The sequence below is a fragment of the Benincasa hispida genome, chromosome 4 (assembly GCF_009727055.1).
Source record: "Benincasa hispida cultivar B227 chromosome 4, ASM972705v1, whole genome shotgun sequence".
In the NCBI taxonomy this organism is placed as follows: domain Eukaryota; kingdom Viridiplantae; phylum Streptophyta; class Magnoliopsida; order Cucurbitales; family Cucurbitaceae; genus Benincasa; species Benincasa hispida.
In genome coordinates, this window is record NC_052352.1 from 10,859,638 (window position 1) to 10,880,619 (window position 20,982).

At 36.1% G+C, this 20,982-nt stretch overlaps 2 protein-coding genes across 14 annotated transcripts; both read left to right on the forward strand.

Annotated features, from left to right (window-relative positions):
- The first annotated feature begins 9,746 nt into the window (after positions 1-9,746).
- LOC120075238 (DAR GTPase 2, mitochondrial) lies at positions 9,747-13,438 on the forward strand. Its single transcript, XM_039028449.1, has 8 exons — positions 9,747-10,009; positions 10,349-10,453; positions 10,993-11,070; positions 11,382-11,532; positions 11,672-11,742; positions 12,048-12,144; positions 12,329-12,507; positions 13,118-13,438. Exons 1-8 carry the CDS (start codon positions 9,842-9,844, stop codon positions 13,367-13,369), a joined length of 1,101 nt encoding a protein of 366 aa, XP_038884377.1. The 5' UTR covers positions 9,747-9,841; the 3' UTR covers positions 13,370-13,438.
- Positions 13,439-15,895: 2,457 nt separating this feature from the next.
- Positions 15,896-20,982, forward strand: LOC120075620 (protein NPGR1). Of its 13 annotated transcripts, XM_039029175.1 has the most exons (10): positions 15,896-16,332; positions 16,455-16,648; positions 16,733-16,859; positions 17,010-17,450; positions 17,681-17,785; positions 17,902-18,162; positions 18,276-18,537; positions 18,720-19,957; positions 20,099-20,246; positions 20,385-20,982. In XM_039029175.1, exons 6-10 carry the CDS (start codon positions 17,971-17,973, stop codon positions 20,693-20,695), a joined length of 2,151 nt encoding a protein of 716 aa, XP_038885103.1. In that variant the 5' UTR covers positions 15,896-16,332; positions 16,455-16,648; positions 16,733-16,859; positions 17,010-17,450; positions 17,681-17,785; positions 17,902-17,970; the 3' UTR covers positions 20,696-20,982. The 13 variants fall into 13 exon arrangements, with proteins under 13 accessions (XP_038885103.1, XP_038885102.1, XP_038885106.1 ...); XM_039029174.1 differs by lacking the exon at positions 17,681-17,785; XM_039029178.1 differs by lacking the exon at positions 17,681-17,785 and having other exon boundaries at positions 17,010-17,040.

Consider the following 20,982-nt stretch of genomic DNA (forward strand, 5'->3'; position numbering starts at 1 on the left):
ATTGATTTTAGGTCTAATTTCCTTTATAATGCTTATAAATGGAAACCATAACCACAATGCTAAGCTAGCACATGCAAGGTATTCATAACAATTATAAATAGCCTAAGTGTCATGCTCAATGCATTGTCCATTCATTGCTACTTTTTTTATATAACACTTATACAAAAACATCAATGAAACAAGCAAAACATGCTTCTATTCACCCTTAGACTATATATAATAAAAGGATGATGCATGATAATGCACAATGCATGCAAAATATAACTCTTATATTTCATGATGCATGTACATGCTTTCAAGTAATTTCTTCATGCTTGATTATAACATTCATAATACATGATGCATGAATAATTGCACAATCTAAGGTGGGTTTTAAACTATATGTCAAACACTTTGCTATATAAGCATCATACATCACATGTATAAAAAATTAAATGTTGATGAACCGGGTAAAATTGCCTTAAAAATACAAAAATTAAAGCTAACTATTACACAATGAGTCTCTGGCTCAAACAGGCGAATTGGGTCTTGAACTACTCGGAAGAAGTAACGCGTCTCCAACTATTGTGTACTAAACTCCCCGCGATCGTCTACACGATAAAACAAACTCTTTGCTTTATCGTTTACCAACGCTCCCAAAGCTAAACGATTGTTTAGCAAATACTACACGATCGTGTACCTTTTACTAAACGATAAAGCCTAAGGTACGCGATCGTTTATCGCGCTCTGCACAACGCCCGCTTTACGCGATCACCTAAACAACTACGATACGGCAAAGCACCATCGCCTAAACGATCGCTTAGCTAGTATCGTATATGCACGATCGTGTAGGTAGTAATTAAGCAATGAAGCTTGCTAACTACACGATCGTCTAGCACACGCCTTTTACTAAACGATGAGCATCACATGCTCCCACCACGATCGTCTACCTCCAGCGCCTACGCGATCGGGCAACCAACGCTACGTGATAGAGTAAGCAATTAACCCTATTTTCCACTTGTCTAATGACTCAGGAGATAATGTACATTTACAATTATGAACTATGGTACAATATTACAATTAACTTTAGGGCATACCCCAGTATCATTTCCCCGCTTGCCTAGACAAGATGCCGCATGTCCCGCAGACTGACTTTCTAGGTGGCCTCGAACACTTTAGCTGTTGAGGGCCTTGTAAAAAGATCAACAACGTTGTGCTCGATTGCGATCTTCGTGAGTATACACAATCACCGCGATGCACAATCTTCCATGATCAAGTGATATTTCGTTCGACTGTGCTTAACCCCGATGATGACTCCATGGCTTTTTCGAATTTGCCACCTAACCTACTGTTATCACAAATACAGAGTGATAGGCAAAATCCGTATGGAACAAACATCCAAATTGAAAGGAATTTCCTCAGCCAAAAAGCTTCTTAACTGCTTCACAACCGGCGTCTACGCATTTGGCTTCATAGTGGAGTCCGCAATGCATTCTTGCTTTGATGCTTTGCCACATACAACCCTCCATTTCAGATGAACACTAACCCGATGTCGATTTGTTGAGATTCTCTACCGGTCTGAAAGTCAGAGCTGTTATCCTAAAGGATCCAGATCCTTATCTCCATACACGAGCATGTAGTCCCTCGTTCTCGAAGATACTTGAGGATGTCTTGACCACTGTCTATGATTCAAATCTTAAGATTGGACTGATTACCAACCTGGACCACTCTCTTACTGTATAGCAAATGTTCGGGCTCGAGTACACAACATTGCATACATCAAGCTTCCTACAGACTGAAAGCATAGGGGAATCCGTCTATCCATCTCCTCAACCTCTTGAGGCTTCTTGGACATTGTCTTAGACAAAATGATTCCATGCCTGAAGGGTAACAACCCCCTCTTGGAATCCTGCATCCTGTACCTGATCAACATTTTGATCATGTACCGATGCCTGAGATAGGCTAAACCGGATTTGTTCTTACGATGCCAATGATTTGTATCCCAATAGAACATTTACTATGCCTCTAAATCTTTTCATTTGGAAACTGGAACAGCTAGTCAATTCTTAAATAATTAGTCAAATACTTTACTTCATTCCAATGGAGTAGGATTTCATCACATACAGTTACCAGGAAAGCTACTAAGCTGTTGATGATCTTACTTGTATACACAAGGCTACCAACGTTCTGATCAAAAGACCAAAACAACTTTTGTAGTAGTGTCAAATCTGATTTTCCAAGATCTAGATGCTTGTTTCAGCCCATAAATAGACTATTAAGCTTGTAAACTCTTTTGCTTCTTCAATTTGGAACTATGACCCTTCTGTGTGACATATAGAGTTTCTTCAGGATACATTAAGAAAGAAGTCTTGACGTCCATTTTCCATATTTCCATAATCATAAAATGTGGCTATGAACAGGAGAATCCTGATAGACTTGAGCATGACAACAGGTGAGGAAAGTTTCCTCATATAACTCCTTCAACCTGAGTATAACCCTTTTGCCACTAGTCTAGCCTTAAAGGTTTGTACCTTTCATCTACACCTTCTTTACTTATAGATTTCACTTACACCCAATAGGTCTTAGCCCATCAAGTTTAGCAGCAGCAAGCTTCTCAGATGTTATTAAAGTACATTTTTAGACTTCCATCTCTTATTTCATGGCTTTAAACCCAATTCATCTTTGTCAACATTTCCTTCATTGCTTCTTTAAAAGACAACGAATTTTCGACCCCATCATTTGTAATGATGTTTTGGGCTTCAGTTCAAACCCATGTAGTGATCCGGTGGGTTCACCCAACCCTCCCACTATGTCGAGGCAATCTCAGCTCTTGAGCTGGTTGACTAGACGTTCCGACCTCAAACAACTCTTGTTGGTCTGCTCGGCCTGTTTCAACAACTCTTGTTGAACCCTCAAGTAGTATCAGTCTACTAGAGATTTTCACACAAAACGCAGCTTACTCTGTGGCTTAATGATCCCTCATGTGGTATTCTTCTAAGAAGATAACATTTGTAGAAAAACAAACACTTTGTTCTTCACTGGATCATAGAAGTATCCACCTCTCGTTTCCTGTGGGGTAGCCTATAAAGAGGCAAAAACCTTCGACGCAGTTCCAACTCTTTGGGTTAGTTACTAGCACATGTGTGCGGATTAAGCTCCAAATTCTTGAAAGTGGCGTAAACCTCTTACTGCCTTCTCCATAAACTCAAAAGGGTTTCAAAAACACTTTTTGAGGTAAACATTGTTCCATATATAACATTGTAGGTCTACACTGTAAAATCCAAAACGAGTTCTGGAAGTAGCATAAACTCATCATAGACCGGAACCCATGTCTCTAACAAGGTTATGTGTTCTTTCTTTCTGATTACAACATTTGCTTGAGGTGTACCAGGGGAGCTGAGATTTGGGAATGCGGAATCCCATGTTCTATCATATAGTTCTGAATTTGGAGGTCCATCTATAATCTTCCATCATGATCAGATCATAGTGTTTTATTCTTCATTACCTTAACAAGTTTTTCAACTTCAGCCTTATACTCCATTAAACTTGTCAAGGGCTTTCAGACTTACGTCTGCATTAAGGTAGAGATTACCCGGAACCTTGAATAATCATCTATGAAAGAGATGAAATATTTCATACCCACCCTTGAGCTCTAAACATTCAATCCGGACCACAGATGGTCTGAATGTACAAGCTCTAGCTTTCCTTTGGCTCTGTAACATTTTTCCAGTTAAAGGTTGTTTGGTCATCTTGCCTTCAAGATGATTCACATACCGACAAGAAGTTTTCTCTAAACTCTTTAGAAGTACCACTTTCAACACAATTTCTCAATCCTATTGAGGTTTGATGTGACCTAACCTAAGATGCCAAAGATGGGCGGTTTTTTTAGGAGAAAAACCTTTGGTCTTATTAGCTGTTGTTGCATACTGAACATTTGAGTGTTAAACAAGGGCTTTTATTGACTAACGACCTTAGTACATATAAGTTTTACTTTCCATTGAACCATTAACCAATCTCCATTCCTTTCTTTTGAAAATAAATACTTTATATTTCTAGAAAAGGAGAAACAATATAGGCCTTATTCATAGACAAGAGAAAATAAGAGATTAAGTTCCTTCTTAATATGAAAAACTACAAAAACATTATCCAAGTAACAGATAACGTTTTCTTTATCAACAAATTTACTTCAGCTTGTCTTACAGCAATAGCTGAAACAACCTCACCAGTACCAACTCGTAAAGTCATCTCTCCCTATGGCAATGATTTGTCAGGAACTAATCCTTAGTAAGAGGAACCTAACATGATTGGTAGCACCCGCAATCAAGGGATCCAGCAGGAATTCATCAATTCTCTACCAAACACGTCTCCAAGACCAACATGAATAAGATTTTTACTGTCTTGTCTCCTCTTTGCGAGTAGTTGGATCAGATGTCAGAACAACTGACACTACTGGTTTTGTCATCCATCCCTTTGTATGCTCGAAAAGTAAGAATGATGTTCAAATAAATTCTTGCAGTGAGATCCATGATCTCAGCATTGCAATTGATCATCTGTTTCTCAACCCTTTTTGGCCAAAACATTAAGTCATGTTAGCCAAAAAATGTTGAGTTGGGCCAACGAATTACCCTCATTCACACCTTATTGCATTGTGAAACTAACGCTCGAACACAGCAACCTTGAACACTCGTCCAACATGACCACTACACAGCACGAACACCACACACCCGAACTCAGCGATCGCCTCGGTCACGAACACCCCAACAGCACGAACGACCTCCACAGAACCTCGACGGTGTCGAGTTGAGTATGACACCTCCAAGAAGGCTACCTTGGTATTCTCGGTGTGAGAATCTAGAACATGGGCTCTATGTGGACTTGGTATGAGGTAGAAGACGGAGGATTCAACAATCTTATAGACGATTGAGCAAGTGGGAGAAGGTTGAACCTATCGTATAGGTCAATGCCTAATCGTCTAGCAAAAGCCAAGCGATCGTCTAGCAAAAGCTAAGCGATCGTTTAGCTCATCGCTTAGCTGCGTGTCTGTCGCCTACAAACACTACACGATCGTTTACCTTAGTCCAAGTTGTCTCTTAGTAAATTCTATTTACTTGACAACTTCCGTGAGATTAATTTTCGATAGAGAAAATCTCAAATTCACTCTTTTCAACCTTGTAAAAACTTACTAAAATTAGGAAAATAATTTTTCTTTTATCTCACGATTACCATGAAACCACCAATAACCTCCCACTCAATTGGTTACTAGAGAAAAAGATTTAATTATCCAATAATTAATATTATTATAAATATAAATGATAACCAACTTATCATATTATATTTATAACCTATAGTTTTAATATTTCATCTCATGAAACATATAAACCATAGTTCTTTTTCTATTCCATAGTACTTAATGTAAATCTCATTTACATTAATCCCCACTAGATGTATCTCATACATCAAACCAATTATATTATATATAATCAAGTTACCTCTTGTCAATTTGAACATTTCAAATCAACACCAAGAATTGATCCTCAACTGAATCCATTGAGCTACCAAGGGGACCTTACGGACCTGTAGCTTGAAGCTCCAACGGTACGTGAATAATTAGCTAAACTCTTTAGTCATGGGATCCACCATTCGTTAACTGCTAGGCACTCCACTAAAGACCGACAACTGAACTCTCTTTACCACAGATATATTATGTTCCATCTTAACCAATCAGTAGTGTGACAATCCTTTACAGATCGCTCATAAGTACAACTCGACCAATAACCGTTATGCCCCTATAGTTACATCTAACTCCTTAAGTACCACTGATCCCTCTAATGAACATAAGTCATAGTCCTACTATGATTGAGTCATCTCTTCCAAAGAGAAGCTGTGGCCACTATGTTCAAGCCCTGGAATCAGTCCTTAAGAGAGCAATCTCTCTACTTATCTCTGCTTTGGGAAAGAAGTGAATTTCATCTTGTGGATTAAGTTCCCAGCTCCCAAATCAGACAAATCCCCAAAAAGGTAGGCATGTTGAGTTGGCAATCTGGCCATTCTCACCCATACTAATCAAAGAACCGCCCTCAAAGGCAGGAGTTCCCAAAACACTCAGGATTGAGGTCATGTCACCTATGGTTGTTTAGGTGAGATGTAAGTCTCTAGTATCAATGACGTTATATACAGAGTCTAATCATCTCGTGGTCCAGTCTTATACAAACTCTTTGTATAAGATACCCTCGCTCGCACGTCTCCACATGAATGGTTAGTATCTACCATCTGTAGTAGTTTACAACATTTGCAAACCTCTACAAAAGCGGGTTGTATCCGTAGTGTTACCAGGATCAGGTATCCCACCTTAATCCTTATACTACATACCTATTTAGGTTATCACTTAAGGCATGATCCATTTGTATATCACATATACGTGCTTAAGTTCATTTAAGATAACCATGAAGCTTTGTTTATTGGATATGAGTAAATGTCAGAATGAAATAACATTTATTTTATTCATTAAACAATGTGATCATTACAAACAACGAGACTCCGAGAGAATTAGGACACTAATCCCAACATAAATAAGATTTAAATATTAATTACATGAATAGGGATTCATGTTTGGAATAGGTGTTATATTAATTTAATATTTGATAATTAATTAATTAATTAATTTTTTAGAATTAATTTTGTTTAAAATTAATTATTGAATTAATATTTTATAAAATTAGTTTTTAAAATTTGAAATTGTAAGGAAGTGGGTTTTTCTCACTTCTTCCACTTCAACATACACCTTACAATTCCACTAATCTAATGAGGTTTGAGTGTCAATACCTCAAGCAATCACATTGCATGATTGAAGGAGATCAAAACCAAGTTTGAACTGTGAGATTGTTTTCATGCAATTGGGATTTGATGAAAGAAGAGGGTTCTTTCAAGTTCTCTACACCAAACTCACAAAGCTTCAAAATTCCCTCAAATTTCTTCTCATTTTGGATCCCACAATCCAATATAAGGGCCAAAAGAATCGTAGAGAATATCAAGTGGTAGCCTACAAGCTATTGGAGAGGAGATTCAACTAAATTATAAGCTAATTTGAAGGATTCTTCACAGGTAATGTTCTTGAAACCATGAGTTTTACTCTTTTGAACAAGCATGCTTAATCTTTAGAATTAATGTAGTTAGAGTGCTTAAAATCCTAATTGGTTCTACATATTGAATGTCAACACCAATATAAACAAGGGTTAGAGAAGAGTATACATGAGAAGATGAAAGTTTCATCCACGATTTACAGTCACTTATCTTGTGACAATGGAAGAGATTCTCTAGTCTATTCATTAGTGTCACCGCAACTGAAGGGATTCTCCTTACAGTGGGCACATAGATTTTATGGTGTATCGCTTGAGTAGAGAGGTTTTGTGGTTGATCGCCCGAACAGAGAGTGATTTTGTTCTTAATGCTTCCAGTGTGTCTTGATTTCGGCTGAGGCAAGTCGAAAATCCCTAATTTCTTTTATCGTAGGATTAGACTTCTTTGTGTTTTTGGGATGTGTATGTTTGTGTGCATGTTTTTTTTTTTTTTTATTTATTTTGAATGCATGCCTTGGTTTGTGTAGCAATCATATCAGGTAGGTGTAGATTTGAAGTTTAGCAGGCTGCATCGTTTACTGTGGTAATTCGATTTATTTGGTCCGCCTAAAAACAAATCATCAAATTTCCAAGGTTGCCTTTTGATTTGTTTTTTTTTTGTTTTTATTTTTTTAAAAAATTAAAGCTAAAAATTATCATAAGTGATTCAAAAAGTATAGAACTACAACTATGTTTTGCTGTTGTACAAAAAAAAAAAAAAAAAAAAAAACCCTAAACGTGTTATTGAAATTTTTATCTAAAGTGAGTTTAGCTTAATAATTATGCCAATATACAATTTGGTTGAGGTCAAAAGTTCGATCACCTATCAATTGTTGTGTTAAATACTATGACCCCAAAAAATACAGAATGTAATAAACGTCAACTATTTTTTTGTGTTGTTCAATTCTCATGCTACATAAATATATTTTTATATAAGTTCATCAATAAGAAAACTATTGAGTGTTTGCATAGTTCAATTGGCTAAAGATTATATATTCGGTTAAAACAACTTCTTTCATTTTTTTAAGTGAAAGTGTTGTTTCTTACCTCTCTATATAGATACACGTTCCTACATACACATACACTAAAAAGTGAAAAGTACAAATTTTTACTTTTATATTCTATTAACTAAAAAAACAGTGAGAAAATACCATTTTATACTCTAAAGTCTTTTAAGGTATATTAGCTAAAACTTTAAGCTAATAATTTTGTCATTTTAGACACTCAACATAGAGTTTGAGAGCTCCCAAATGATATCAAACTCGTGACAAACAAAATGTAATTTTCCTAAAAAGATAAAAAATAAAGTTTGAATCTACGATAATTTTAATATGTTGGAATTGATTCGAAATTAGACCTAGTTTACTTCATTGTGAACCTAACCCATCAATGATAATTTGAGAAGTTGTATTCATTTAATTATATTAGTGTTCTATAGTCGTAATGAAACATGATCCCACTATGAAATTTATAATCAACAAACAAATCTTATTGGTCCATTTGGTTGATAAGCATATTAATAAATAAAATTTGTATATAGTGTTGATTGATATTGGCCATCTAGAGTAGTGTAAAAATGCGTCTCTCGATTGCCTCAAAGTAATCTTCCACTAGCTCAAATAGCTTTTGTTTCTTCCATACATTCTTTCTGCACTATAGTACTACCAAACTACCTCTTGGTTTATTTCTAGCAGACATTCTGTCACTTGTTTCTGGGAATCCAAGGACATAACTCTCTCTCTCTTAAACCCATAAGATAGTTTAGTAATATTACGTGGTTAATTCAATTACAAGCGCAACATCAATAATCTCAATCGTAATTAGATTACGTTTGCAAAATACCAAAACGTACTAAAAAAGCAATTCAATTACTTTTACAATCGATATATAAAAATAAAAACCAAGTACGAATACACTAAGTTTAGTTATGAATCAATATACATGGCCTTATCAAGTTCCATATCGAGTTGTGTGTACAAGTTGTATTAAACTAAAAAGAACGAGGGAAATTGAAAAAAATATGACATATTTTAAGAGTGAAAAGACTTTTGGGATCAATTTTTAAAAATGAATACTTTTTTGACAAATAGACATGGGAAATGTCCATATTGCCACTTAGTTAAAAAAAAAGCCCTAAAGGTCTAGATTGCCTTCCTCGGTTTGGTTCTTCCCGCTCGAACGCGACTACATCAGACGACGTTGAACATCTTGTAGCTGGACCACGATCGGTTGGTAGGACCATGATTGGACCTTCGGACGGAGGAGCACTACTAGAACAAGTAGTGCCAACGATTGAAGATTTAGACAACAGTAGAGCAAGATCGATGTTAGATGATGTAATTAAATTTATCTTTACCCACTAACTTAATCTTTTGGGTCAATCGGTGATAAAAGATAGTATCATATCAAGTGGTCTAGAGAGATTATGTATCTTCCGCACATTTTACATGTCTAAACGACAAAAGATTATATGTGTACTTGAAATTCATTTTTAGGGGTTTAATTTAAAAAATAAGTCCTTATAAAAAAAAATTAAAATATTTGATATCCACTCAAAATAGCTATTAGTGTAGTTTCAATATTTTTTTTTAAAAAAATATTTAAATAAAAGGCCTTCTAATTCTCTTGATGAAATTAATATTATTAGTGAAGATAGTCGAATACCCTGGTAGACGATCCCTCTTCTAACGTGCGAATGACTATATAACCTTTCGAGTCTAAAGGCGATTTGAAGTTTTGGAGCCAAAATGGCCGGGGCAACGTTGATGAGAAAAATAGGTACGGCTATTAAGGAAGCGGCTACCGGAAGCCGCATCTCTAGCGGATGGTATGATCCGCACATGGCGGCCGCTTCTCGCGCCGTTGCCGAACGAATTCCATTAGCTGATTTTGTTCTTGAAGTCAGAGATGCTAGGGTATGCAAGCTCCTACTATTGTTTACTCCCTCTCATTGCATATTGTTTAATTTCATACTGGCACTCCAAGTGTTCGTTGATATGCCGGTTCATAGTGTGTTCTCGTAGCTTTAGCTTATTTCTCGTTACCTCTTTTGTTTCAAATCTTTTCGGAAACCTGGATTTGTTTATTCCTATATGTGGTAGCTCGGTTCGTCTTCTATAAAATAATCTAGGAACAATGAAGTAAGTTGTAACGAAAATGAAGGATTCCGTTTATTATTCTGAAGGAGGGGAAGGATCACTTGAAATATTTGTTTATTCATATCCGTGTTATTGCTTGTTTTGTTTTGCTTTCAGGTTCCGATGTCATCTGAATATGAAATCATGAAAAATTATCCACCTTCATCGAAAAGAATCATTGTATTGAACAAGGCGGACCTGGCGGATCGATCGCAAACAGAGGTTCGGAACTTCTGTAACTTCCATGATTTTCTGTCATTTTAGCTTGGCTTTTACTGCTGGAGTTACTTTCAAGTCTTTCTGGATTTCGTAGGTCACCAATGTAGCTTATGTGAACTGCTACTGATGTCTATCTCCTAGTTTCTTGATTGAACATAATAATGACAATTTTGTGGGATGTTTAGGGAGGGAATGGATAAGAGCATAAGCTATAAATTGAATATCTGTGGAATGGAATTTATCGTTGGGAACCGGGTTTTTTTTTTCCTCCCATTGTTATGAATTTCACATATCTAAGAGATTTTCCTCTTTTGTTTTAAGTTGGATCCCCGGTCACCTTACTTGACCTTGCTATTATATTTGGATAGAAATGCTTATGTGTTTCTTATCAAAAGAAAGAAGTACATTACAGTATGAAAGAGGATCTTTACTTAGCCATCATTTATGATGTAATTTATTGTTTTGCAATTTAAATCATATTCAAAATGATTTATTGGTCTCTATCTATTGTTTCACATGTTTATACTTCACTCTCTTAATAGGTCTGGACTCGGTATTTTGAAGACCACAACTGCATCTCTTATGGCGTTAATTCCCACAATAAAGAGAATATTAGGGAGGTAAAGAACTAAGATGTAATCTTTTTGTGTTCCTTATGCTATCTTGTTTGAGCTATTTATTTTCTTTTTTCTTTCTGGCTTAGAAATGCTGGTGGTAGTAATTGTGAGATGTTTTAGAAATATATGCGTTTTTTTTCCCTAACATTGTTTTTCATGCAAAACTAAAGGCCAACTAAATGTAATTTAAAAATCCCACTTTGCAATTGATACTTTCTCTCCGTGGGTGTGGGACAATCCAATAGTTGTTTAATCTTTTGAGCTGGCCTTATTTATTTTTGTCTAATAGTGATTTCCAAATTACGATGGTTCAGTTCTTGAATTTTCTTCAAGCTAGAGTTAGAGAATTGAAGAAGAGCGGTCATTCCAGCCATGCCACCACGATGATGCTGGTTGGAATTCCAAATGTTGGTAAGTCGGCCCTTGCCAACTCTCTGCATCAAATTGGAAGAATTAGTGCTGCAGGTACATGTCTTAAAATGCACCGACTTTGAGTTTTCTTGAGCAGTTGATCCTGGAATTGTTTGGATGAATTATGATTGTTATTTATCTAATTTCAAAGATTTTCTATTTGTGACATTTTGAAGAACTGCTCACCTCACAGAGAAAGGGAAGTTGAAGCATACTATAGTGAGTTCACAGCCTGGTGAGACAAAAAATATCAGCAGCTTGAAGGTATGTCACTTGTCTCCTCGACATTGTAGTAGGTGGTGAAGTCTTCTTACTATCTTAGAGTTACTGACTCAGCTGTTTAGGTGTTTATTCAAATTTTTATATTAGCATATTTCGGGGTAAACAAGGCTTAAAAAGGGCTGGCTACTTTAGTTTGATTTTCTAATTGTGGGTAGCCAAGAAAAGATCTCAGATCGAACTATTGTCATGAATATCATCTATCCCTCCCTTGTACTAGCAAAGATAATGTGTACTTTTGTTTTGTATAAGATTTTTGAAATTTCTTCTTAAGTTGCTTTGAATTACAGATAGCTAGTCATCCCAATATTTATGTATTAGACACCCCAGGCATTTTTCCTCCCAAGATTCACAACATCGAGGTCTGTTCCAAGCTTGCTTTAACAGGTATAAATTATGTAGCAAATTCACCCATCTTGAAAGATACTGAAACATGCATACCAAATAATAAACATATTCGCGTTTTTTTCCCCTTAAATCTGGTGCAACATTTGTGCTAGTTCAGGGACTCTGGAGATGATTGAGATTCTTGAAACTGTTAACTTTTTTTTGTTTTGCCTCCAAACTGTAGGGGCAATTAGAGACATTTTAGTTGGGGAACATGTAATTGTGCAGTACCTTTTAACTATTGTCAACTCAAGTGATAAATATAAGAAGTGGGCAAATTTGTCTGCCACGGACAGCTCGTTGGAATGTTCAAACTCAAATTTAGAGAAACAGAAAAGGAGATATCCTTCTGATCACACGCAGGTACAAGGCATTATGTGGTTCTCTTTTACATCTAAAAGCATTGTATGTAAATTATTCTTCTTTTCATTCGTCTGACCACACAGTTTGAAGGCATTATATGGTTCTCTTTCTTCATCTAAAATCATTATGCATGTATACTGAACCTAATTCATGCATGGTTATTTGGAAACTATAGTCTTTGTAGATGTCTTTAGTTTTCACATTTTCTCCATCTATTATTAAGAGAGAACATGTGGTTGGTTCATTTACTAACTTAGTCTATTAATTTTTAATTTTTGAGGTAACCTGTCACATCAGTGATATGCTTATTATCTATAATAGAAGTAACAGGTTAGTTAAAAAGTTTCTAGTTCCTTGCCAACGCAAGATTGGTACAAGCCTAAATTTCCCAATTTACCATGGGATGTAAAACTCCCGATGGGATAAATAGCCTGACAGTATTATTAAGAACATACTACGGAACTGCTTGGATTGACTTTCCAAGTATTAGAAACATTTTTATTATTTAAGTACTTGAAAAGTCAATCTAAACAAATCCGACATTATTTGATTGAAGTGTTGTTAGTAAAATGCCAGTTGGGTGAAATGAAATAATTGGGTGTGGATGCAGGACATTATTGTAAATGGAGTTCGTAGAATTCTCTTCGAGACTATATCATCTTTTGATGGTAATTTGGAGGATGAAAAGGACATGGGAATTCTTATTGAGACACAATTGCATGCTCTGCACAAAGCTTTGCACGTTCCTATGGATCTTTGCAATGACGCTTCTATCAAGGTTGCTTCTAAACTTTTGAATCTTTATCGTACTGGGAGGCTGGGCTGTTACACACTTGATTCATTGCCACCTGTTAAAACTTAGTGAGCAACAATCTTGTAAAATTATCAACTGTCAAGCCGTTATAACTTTGACTAAAAGTTAGCGTCTCAATTCTCTAATCTCATGTATTTTTAACCTTTTTTTCCTTTTGTCCACGTGGAGAATGTTAGAAGGTAGTCTTTATAGTTTGATAAAATCATCATAAATAGTCTATACGATTCAAACTATAGAGACTATTTTATGAGATTTTATCAAACCTTAAGGAATGACTAAATTCTAATTTTTAATTTCATAGGGACTAAATTTCAACTTTCTCCAAACTATAGAGGTCAAATTTATAATTAATCCTTTTTTTTAAAAAAAATTTAAATCCTTAAATTTTATATAAAAGATTTTATTACTATAATTATCCATAGTTACTATACTAAATTTAATTAAAGAATGATGTGAAGTTCTTAAAAGTGGGATGAAAAATGTGAACTCAACATATAAAGAAAATTAGTTAGGTATTTTATCAATTGCGTCATGCTTAACTGGCAAAATTATTTTATTTGAATGCCAATCATCTCCACACTAAAAAATTGCAAGTCATCTGATTTTTTTTTTTTAACGATCAAGTCATCTTTGCATTAAATAATTCAGTTATTCCTTGGTCGAAAGTATAATAATAACTCAATTAGACATTATTCGGTTTGCAAAGGGCGGTATAAGAAAATTTGGAGCCTCTTTCCTACGATCAATTGATGGAAATTATTGATTGTCAAAAAAAAAAAGAAGAAGAAGAAGAAGAAGAAGAAGAAGATGAAGAAATAAATTGTGGCGTGAAAGGAGGAAGAGAAGAGAGAAACAAACGAACAAAGAAATCAACTACCAATTTGTCAAGATAAATGTCTTACGTTTGAGAATATGAACCCTTTTTCATTAATAAATCTTTTTCATAACAAGGCTTTCAATTAACCTCTTATAAATTTGTTCATGAAGTTCTCAGTTCCCTCTCGACTTTTCTCTCATTTGGTTTCTTCAACGTTGGAATGTGATTCAAGCTACCCTTCAAATCTTTTATATTTTACTGCCAAAGTACGTGGAGTCTTTAATTTCCAACAAGTCATGGCACTATTTTTGTTTTCGTTTGAAATGATGAGAGTATAATTGAAGCTCATATTAAATTCAAGGGCATAATTGAAATCTACCACTATTTCACAAAATCGTTCCTAAGTATTTCATTTTAATGAAAAAGATGAAAGAAATGATTCTTTTGAAGCAAATTTAAATTCAAAAATAAAAGTAAAACTTTTAAGATTTCAAGAATATTTGGTAGACTTTAGCCTTGAAAATCTAACATCTTGTTAAGCATAAATTCTCCAGTGCCATCTATTCAAAAACGTACTTTATAAAAAGTTGCAAGTTTCAACTACAAATCCTCTAACACAAAAGTGACCTTTACTAGAGATAAATGTGGATGCAACATTGTTGTTGGTGGTGAGTTGCATAGGCAAACTTGGTTGTCTAGTTCATGCTTACGAGGATCAAGCAATTTTGGGAGGTTATAAGTTCTTCCAAAGGTGTGGGAGTGTCGGTTTTCTAGGAGTGAAAGTGTTGTTAGGGGGTCTTGTCCGATTGAGCATAGGTGGCCTGGTAATAACTCTCATATTGAAGTGAAATTTGATACATTGAAAGTTATTAAGCTTTTGAATAGGACTTTTTTTTTCTTTTTTTTTTTTTTCAGAGATTAGGATCTTATAGAGGACATTATCTTTTGTTGGAAACGTTGTAATATTGTTCATTTTGTCACATTCCTCGATAGTAAATAAATATGCTCATGTCATCATTTGGCCTCTCAAAGATTCTCTTTGATTTGAAAGTATGTTCTTTTCTTCAAATTGTGTTCTTTCCTCGTTTAAGGGTTTTGGATTTGGTGGTTGTGTTGTGTGGTCAATTTGCCTTAATTTAAAAAATAATGTAAGGAGGAAAAAAAGAACAATCCTCTATTTTCTTTGAAGTGTATAAACAGATGAAGGATGACAAAAGAAAGTATAATAATAAAAGTGGGGTGGCTTGTAATATGAAGGGAAAGCGTTTGATTGAGTAGGAGTGGATTGGTAATAACTTTTGTGTTGAAGTGAAATCTGATGCATTGAACGTTGTCAAACTCTTGCATAGAAAAGACACTTCTTTTTATTCAAATTAGGATCCTTATTGAGGACATTTTTTTCTTTTTTTTTTTGTTAAAAACGTTGTAATATTGTTCATTTTTGTAAGATCTTTCAAGAGGAGAACAAATATCTTCGTGTCATCCTTACTTTGCTCTCCTCTCAAAGATATTCTATTATCTGAAAATATACCAACATTTTTTTTCAGACAATGGGTGTGATGGTTGTGTTGTGTGTTCTGTTTGCCTCTTTTTTTTTTTTTTTTTTTTTTTTTTTTTTTAACCTTTATTTTCTTGGAAATGTATAAAAAGATCAAGAATGACAAAAGAAAGTATAATAATAAAAATGGGGTGATTTAAAATATGAAGTGAAATGTAAACCATCTATTTTTGTCACAATTGTTTCTTCAAATGGCATCAAAGTGAAGTGTGAAGGGTTTGAAAGTGATGCTCCATCACGTGAAGTGTCAGCGGGACTTAGCAATTGCAATTTGCAACCACCTTCCTATGGCCCTATGATGGACAGCGCTGATTGCTAGGGCTCTTTGGGCCACCTCCAAATCATTATAATGGTAGATTTTCAGTACAAACATAAATTCTCCCTCAATAATGTTTTCCCAATAATGGTCCGATTTTCCAAAAGCTTCAATCGCCATTGTGTAAATTGTAATTCAAACAAATTTGGGGAAGATACTGCGCCGATCATCGACAGCCAATGTTCAAAACTAATGGGTTTGTGGGGTTCTCTGTTTCCATCAAAGCTGTAAAGATTCTGAATTACAAAGTGCTGGACGGAAGCTCGTTTTGCAGAATGGACGCATAGCGACAATTTCAGATCTCAGACCCACTTCTCTTGGTTTCTCTCTTTCTCTTTCTCTCGCCTCTTTCAGCCCAAACCATTTGGTGGGCATTAATAAATGAACTTCGTTTGTTTCCGAAATGTTGATAAAGTTGAATGTGTATCGCCATTCGCCACAGGGGAGCTCTGTTTGAAGCGGAGGAGAAAAGAGGGTTAAATTTGAATCGCCATTTTCGGCCGTGATTAGTTTGTTTCACTGTTTGTGCATCGATTAGCGTGTTTGACGTCTGGAAACAAAAAGTAGTAGGAAAAGGAAGGAAGTTCAGAGATCAGTCAAAAAGTGATTAGCAACCATAATCTAAGCATACGCCAGGTATTTGTTTAAATGCCTCAATGACTTTTTTTTTGCCCTCTTTCTTTTTTACTTGATTCTCGTTCTTTTCTTAATGCTGTACAGGGATTACTCATAACGCCCATTCGATTCAAGCTGACAGGTGGAAATATCACGTGCTGTTCATTCCATCACCCTCTGGCTGGTGTTGGTTGCTCCACTGTATGGAAGGCACTATGAATTAAATTAATAGGTGAGAGACTGTTACCGCTTTTTTAAGTATTTTGTGAAAGCCTGATCTATATTTTAGGATAAATATCATAAATGAGTTTAGATGTTTGGTAACATTATCATTTTCCCAAATCAAAACTAAGAATTAAGTTCTTTTTTATTTTTTTGTCAGATAGCATCAATCGAGGTCTTTGCTGCTGAATGTATGTAGAGAATAAATTTACAGTTTCTGCCATCTGGGATACTTTAATAAATTATAAAGCCACGACCTTTTTAATCAAAAGAATAAAGAAAAATCAAACCTCAAACCGATGGAGAGAGAGTAAACTGAGGGAATCCATAGGCATCTGCGACTCTCTGCCCCCACAGGCAGAGGTACAAAGCCCATTCCAACATAGACAAAGGACCTTTTTGCACTAATAATGTCATCATACACAAAAAAAGAGAGAAGAATAGGAAAAGCCCATGTCAAGGTAGCATATGACTCAGATCTCAGACTCGGAAACCATCTCAAATGCTTTGCACTGGATGTGCTTGAATGAAGAAGGATCAATTGCTTCAGGCCCAGAATCGAAAGAAATAGACTGGGGAAAGAGTGGGAGTTTTCACGTTGGTGGGTTTCCATTTCAAAATCACGTTTAGATCCTGAGTTTTTGTATTCTTCTGAAGGAAAAGTCCAAAAATATGCACTGGTCTTCTTGCTCGTGTCGCCCATTTCATCTTCTTGTTTCCTGCATTTATTGTTTTGTTCTTCTTTGTCATTAATCAGACATTACTGTTTGCCCCTAATTTTGTGTTACTGAGCTTCTATTCCTTCATCGTCTTCCCACTATTTCATTGCAGAATTTGTACACGCCGTTCCCTATACTGTAAAAGTAAAACGAAGGTCCTCTTTTCCAGTTTACTTAACTCGAAACTCGAACCCCAGAGTTCAAATACCACAATACAGTATCCTTCTTGCCCAACATTTGTGTTTCTAAGTCTATTACTCTGTACTATCGCTTGAATTCGTTCATGTATGAACTCGAACCATTCATAGATATTATTTTTTGACTTCATTCCAGCACAAACTGACGGGGGAAGAATAATAACCTGAGAAAGACCATCAAAGTTCTCAATCTATTTTGGAAAAGATGCTGTGCGCTTGTTCAGGAGAGCAATTCAAGTTCGAAGAGCCACCGCAGTCTCCAGAGTCACTTGCGACGAGAGATTTCTCGGCCAGTTGCCTTTCCTCGAGAACTGGAGACTGGGATTTAAAATTTGAAGACTCTCAAGTAGATGAAGTTGAATCCACTTTAAGAGAAGCCCTCTCATTAAACTACGAGGTACGTTCATTTATCTTTTCAAATCTCCTCGACCAAATAAGCTCATTTTTTCTTGATTTTCTGGCTTCATCTCATCATCTTATAAGATACGATTCTATCCACTTTCTAATTAGGAAGCCAGAGCTTTGCTGGGGAGGCTGGAATACCAAAGAGGAAATTTTGATGCTGCCCTACAGGTATTTCAAGGTATAGACATTAGATCTTTAACACCAAGAATGGTTAAGGCAATTACTGAAAAGACAAGGGAGGAAAAGCCTCGTCCTAAAGGTGAAAGTGCCCCCCCTAGTGGGGTAATGTCCATGCATTCTGTTAGCCTACTACTTGAAGCAATTTTACTCAAGGCAAAATCACTGGAGGAACTTGGCAGATATATAGGTTAGTTGCTCTTGTTCGTTTTTCTAACTATAGATTTATATGATATTTTGAAGACAATATTCTGTAACAGCGTTATGTTATTGTCATGATTGGTTAGCAAGATGAACAATGCAAATAGATACTAGAGTTTCTCTTATTTCAGTTTGACTGTGCTATTGATCATAATTCTTCTTGTTCATCAGAGTCAGCAAAAGAGTGCAGGATAATCCTTGATACAGTGGAATCAGCTCTGCCTAATGGAATGCCCGAAAACATTGGTGAAGACTGCAAATTGCAGGAAATGTTTCACAAAGCTTTGGAATTACTACCTACTTTGTGGATTAAGGGAGGGTATCTGGATGAGGCCATAAACGCCTATCGCCGTGTCCTTGTTAAACCATGGAATCTTGATCCAAACAAGTTGGCTGCCATACAGAAAGAATTGGCCGGGACATTACTCTATGGAGGTGTTGAAGCAAGCCTTCCCCTTAAGTTTCATGTATTTGGCCCAAGAACGCCTAAAAACAATGTAGAAGAAGCAATCCTTCTGTTGCTAATACTCATGAGGAAAGTGGTGATGCAAGAAATAAACTGGGATCCTGAGATTATGAATCATCTGACTTATGCACTTTCTATCTCAAGACAATTTGAATTACTCGCTGAGCATGTTGAGCGGATCCTTCCTGGAATTTATAGTCGAGCTGAGAGGTGGTACTTTCTTGCTCTATGTTATAATGCTGCAGGACAGAATGAAGCAGCTTTGAACCTTCTAATGAAAGTTTGCGGTTCCTCTGAAGTAAAGCACAAGCCCAATTTTCATTCTTTTTTGTTGCTTGCAAAATTGTGTTCAGAGGATATGAAATATGCACGTGATGGAATTAAATTTTCTCATAGAATGATCGATATGGCCAGTGAACAAGGTAAGCATTTCAATCCTGAAGCCCACAAATTTTTAGGTGTTTGCTATGGGAATGCAGCTAGAGCGTCTGTGTCAGACTCTGAAAGAACTCTTTTCCAAAAAGAATCATTGAACTCCTTACAAGTTTCTTCTCTCGATAGGAGTCATGATCCAGAAGTAATGTTCAACATTAGCTTGGAAAATGCTGTGCAGAGAAATCTTGATGTTGCATTCTACAGTGCAATGGCGTACTCAAATATGGTGGCTGATGGCTCTGGAAGAGGTTGGAAGCTTTTGACCCTCATACTTTCAGCTGAGAAGCGACTCAAGGATGCTGAAACCATAGTTGATTTTGCTTTGGATGAAGCCGAGAGGATGGATCAATTGGATTTTCTTCGATTGAAAGCTGTCCTTAAAATTGCTCAGGAACAGCCAAAGCAAGCAATAGAAACCTACAGAATCTTGCTAGCACTAATTCAAGCACGAGATGAACTTCAGCTTCAGGCTAAGAACTTTGACCAATCCAAAGACTTGGAACTGGAGGTTTTTACCAACTCTAAATTGTTTCTATATTATGCTTGTTTTTTACTCCGTGATACAGATAGGCATGCCCTGATAATCTTTCCTTTGACCCTTTTCCACATCAAGAAGAGATCAACAGCTTCTAAAATCTCTCTTTTGCAGGCAATGGCAGAACGTAACTTGGAACGGGCAGTCTGGCAGGATTTGGCTGCCATATACTCAAAACTTGCTTCCTGGGCAGATGCAGAAATCTGTCTGAACAAAGCCAAGTCATTAGATGTTCATTGCCCCAGAGGTTGGCATACAACAGGTAGAACTATTTTTTAATCATCCTAATTGTATCTTTTGTAATAAAATAGTTGGCAAGGTTGCTAAGGCAAATATTCATGTCCATATATATAATATAGTAGATATTCACTTGAGTTGAACTCGACTGAAATCATTGCAGGCAAGTATTTTGAAGCTCGATCATTACACAAGGAAGCCCTTGTTTCATTCTCTGTTTCTCTGTCGATCAATCCTGATTATATTCCGAGTATCATCTCAACAGCAGAAGTATTGATGAAATGCGGTAACCAATCACTTCCAATTGCACGTAGCTTGTTGATGAATGCTGTAAGATTGGATCCTACAAGCCATGAAGCATGGTTCAACCTTGGAGTGCTTTCCAAAATGGAAGGTCTGTTGCTACAAGCTGCAGACTTTTTTCAAGCTGCACATGAACTCCAACTATCTGCTCCTCTTCAGAGTTTCGTCTAAAAGAATATTCGTTGGTCACCTTTGGAGCTTGGTAAGTTTAGCAGATATGGAAGTTCAAGTATTGCCTTGGTTGTGCCACCAGCATATTCCCATCAATCTTCTTTCCTTCTGCATTCTTTTCCTTGACCACTCATTATCTGTTCAAAGCTGAAGGAATGTTGGACCAACACTTACCAAGATTTTAGGGTAGTCATATGGTTCCAAATTCTCCAAATTCTAATCAACTGATTTTGTGTAGCGAATCAAGGATTTAGTAGAGTATTAAGTAAATAGCATTTTTCTTTTCT

Excerpts from the sequence above, each read along its gene's own strand:
- LOC120075620 (XM_039029175.1), top strand. The coding sequence starts at position 17,971 with ATGCTGTGCGCTTGTTCAGGAGAGCAATTCAAGTTCGAAGAGCCACCG. Across the intron at positions 18,538-18,719 it reads GGAACTTGGCAGATATATAG|AGTCAGCAAAAGAGTGCAGG; the intron begins GTTAGTTGCTCT and ends CTTGTTCATCAG. Across the intron at positions 20,247-20,384 it reads CAGAGGTTGGCATACAACAG|GCAAGTATTTTGAAGCTCGA; the intron begins GTAGAACTATTT and ends AAATCATTGCAG.
- LOC120075238 (XM_039028449.1), top strand. The coding sequence starts at position 9,842 with ATGGCCGGGGCAACGTTGATGAGAAAAATAGGTACGGCTATTAAGGAA. Across the intron at positions 10,454-10,992 it reads CGGATCGATCGCAAACAGAG|GTCTGGACTCGGTATTTTGA; the intron begins GTTCGGAACTTC and ends CTCTCTTAATAG. Across the intron at positions 12,145-12,328 it reads TTCCAAGCTTGCTTTAACAG|GGGCAATTAGAGACATTTTA; the intron begins GTATAAATTATG and ends TCCAAACTGTAG.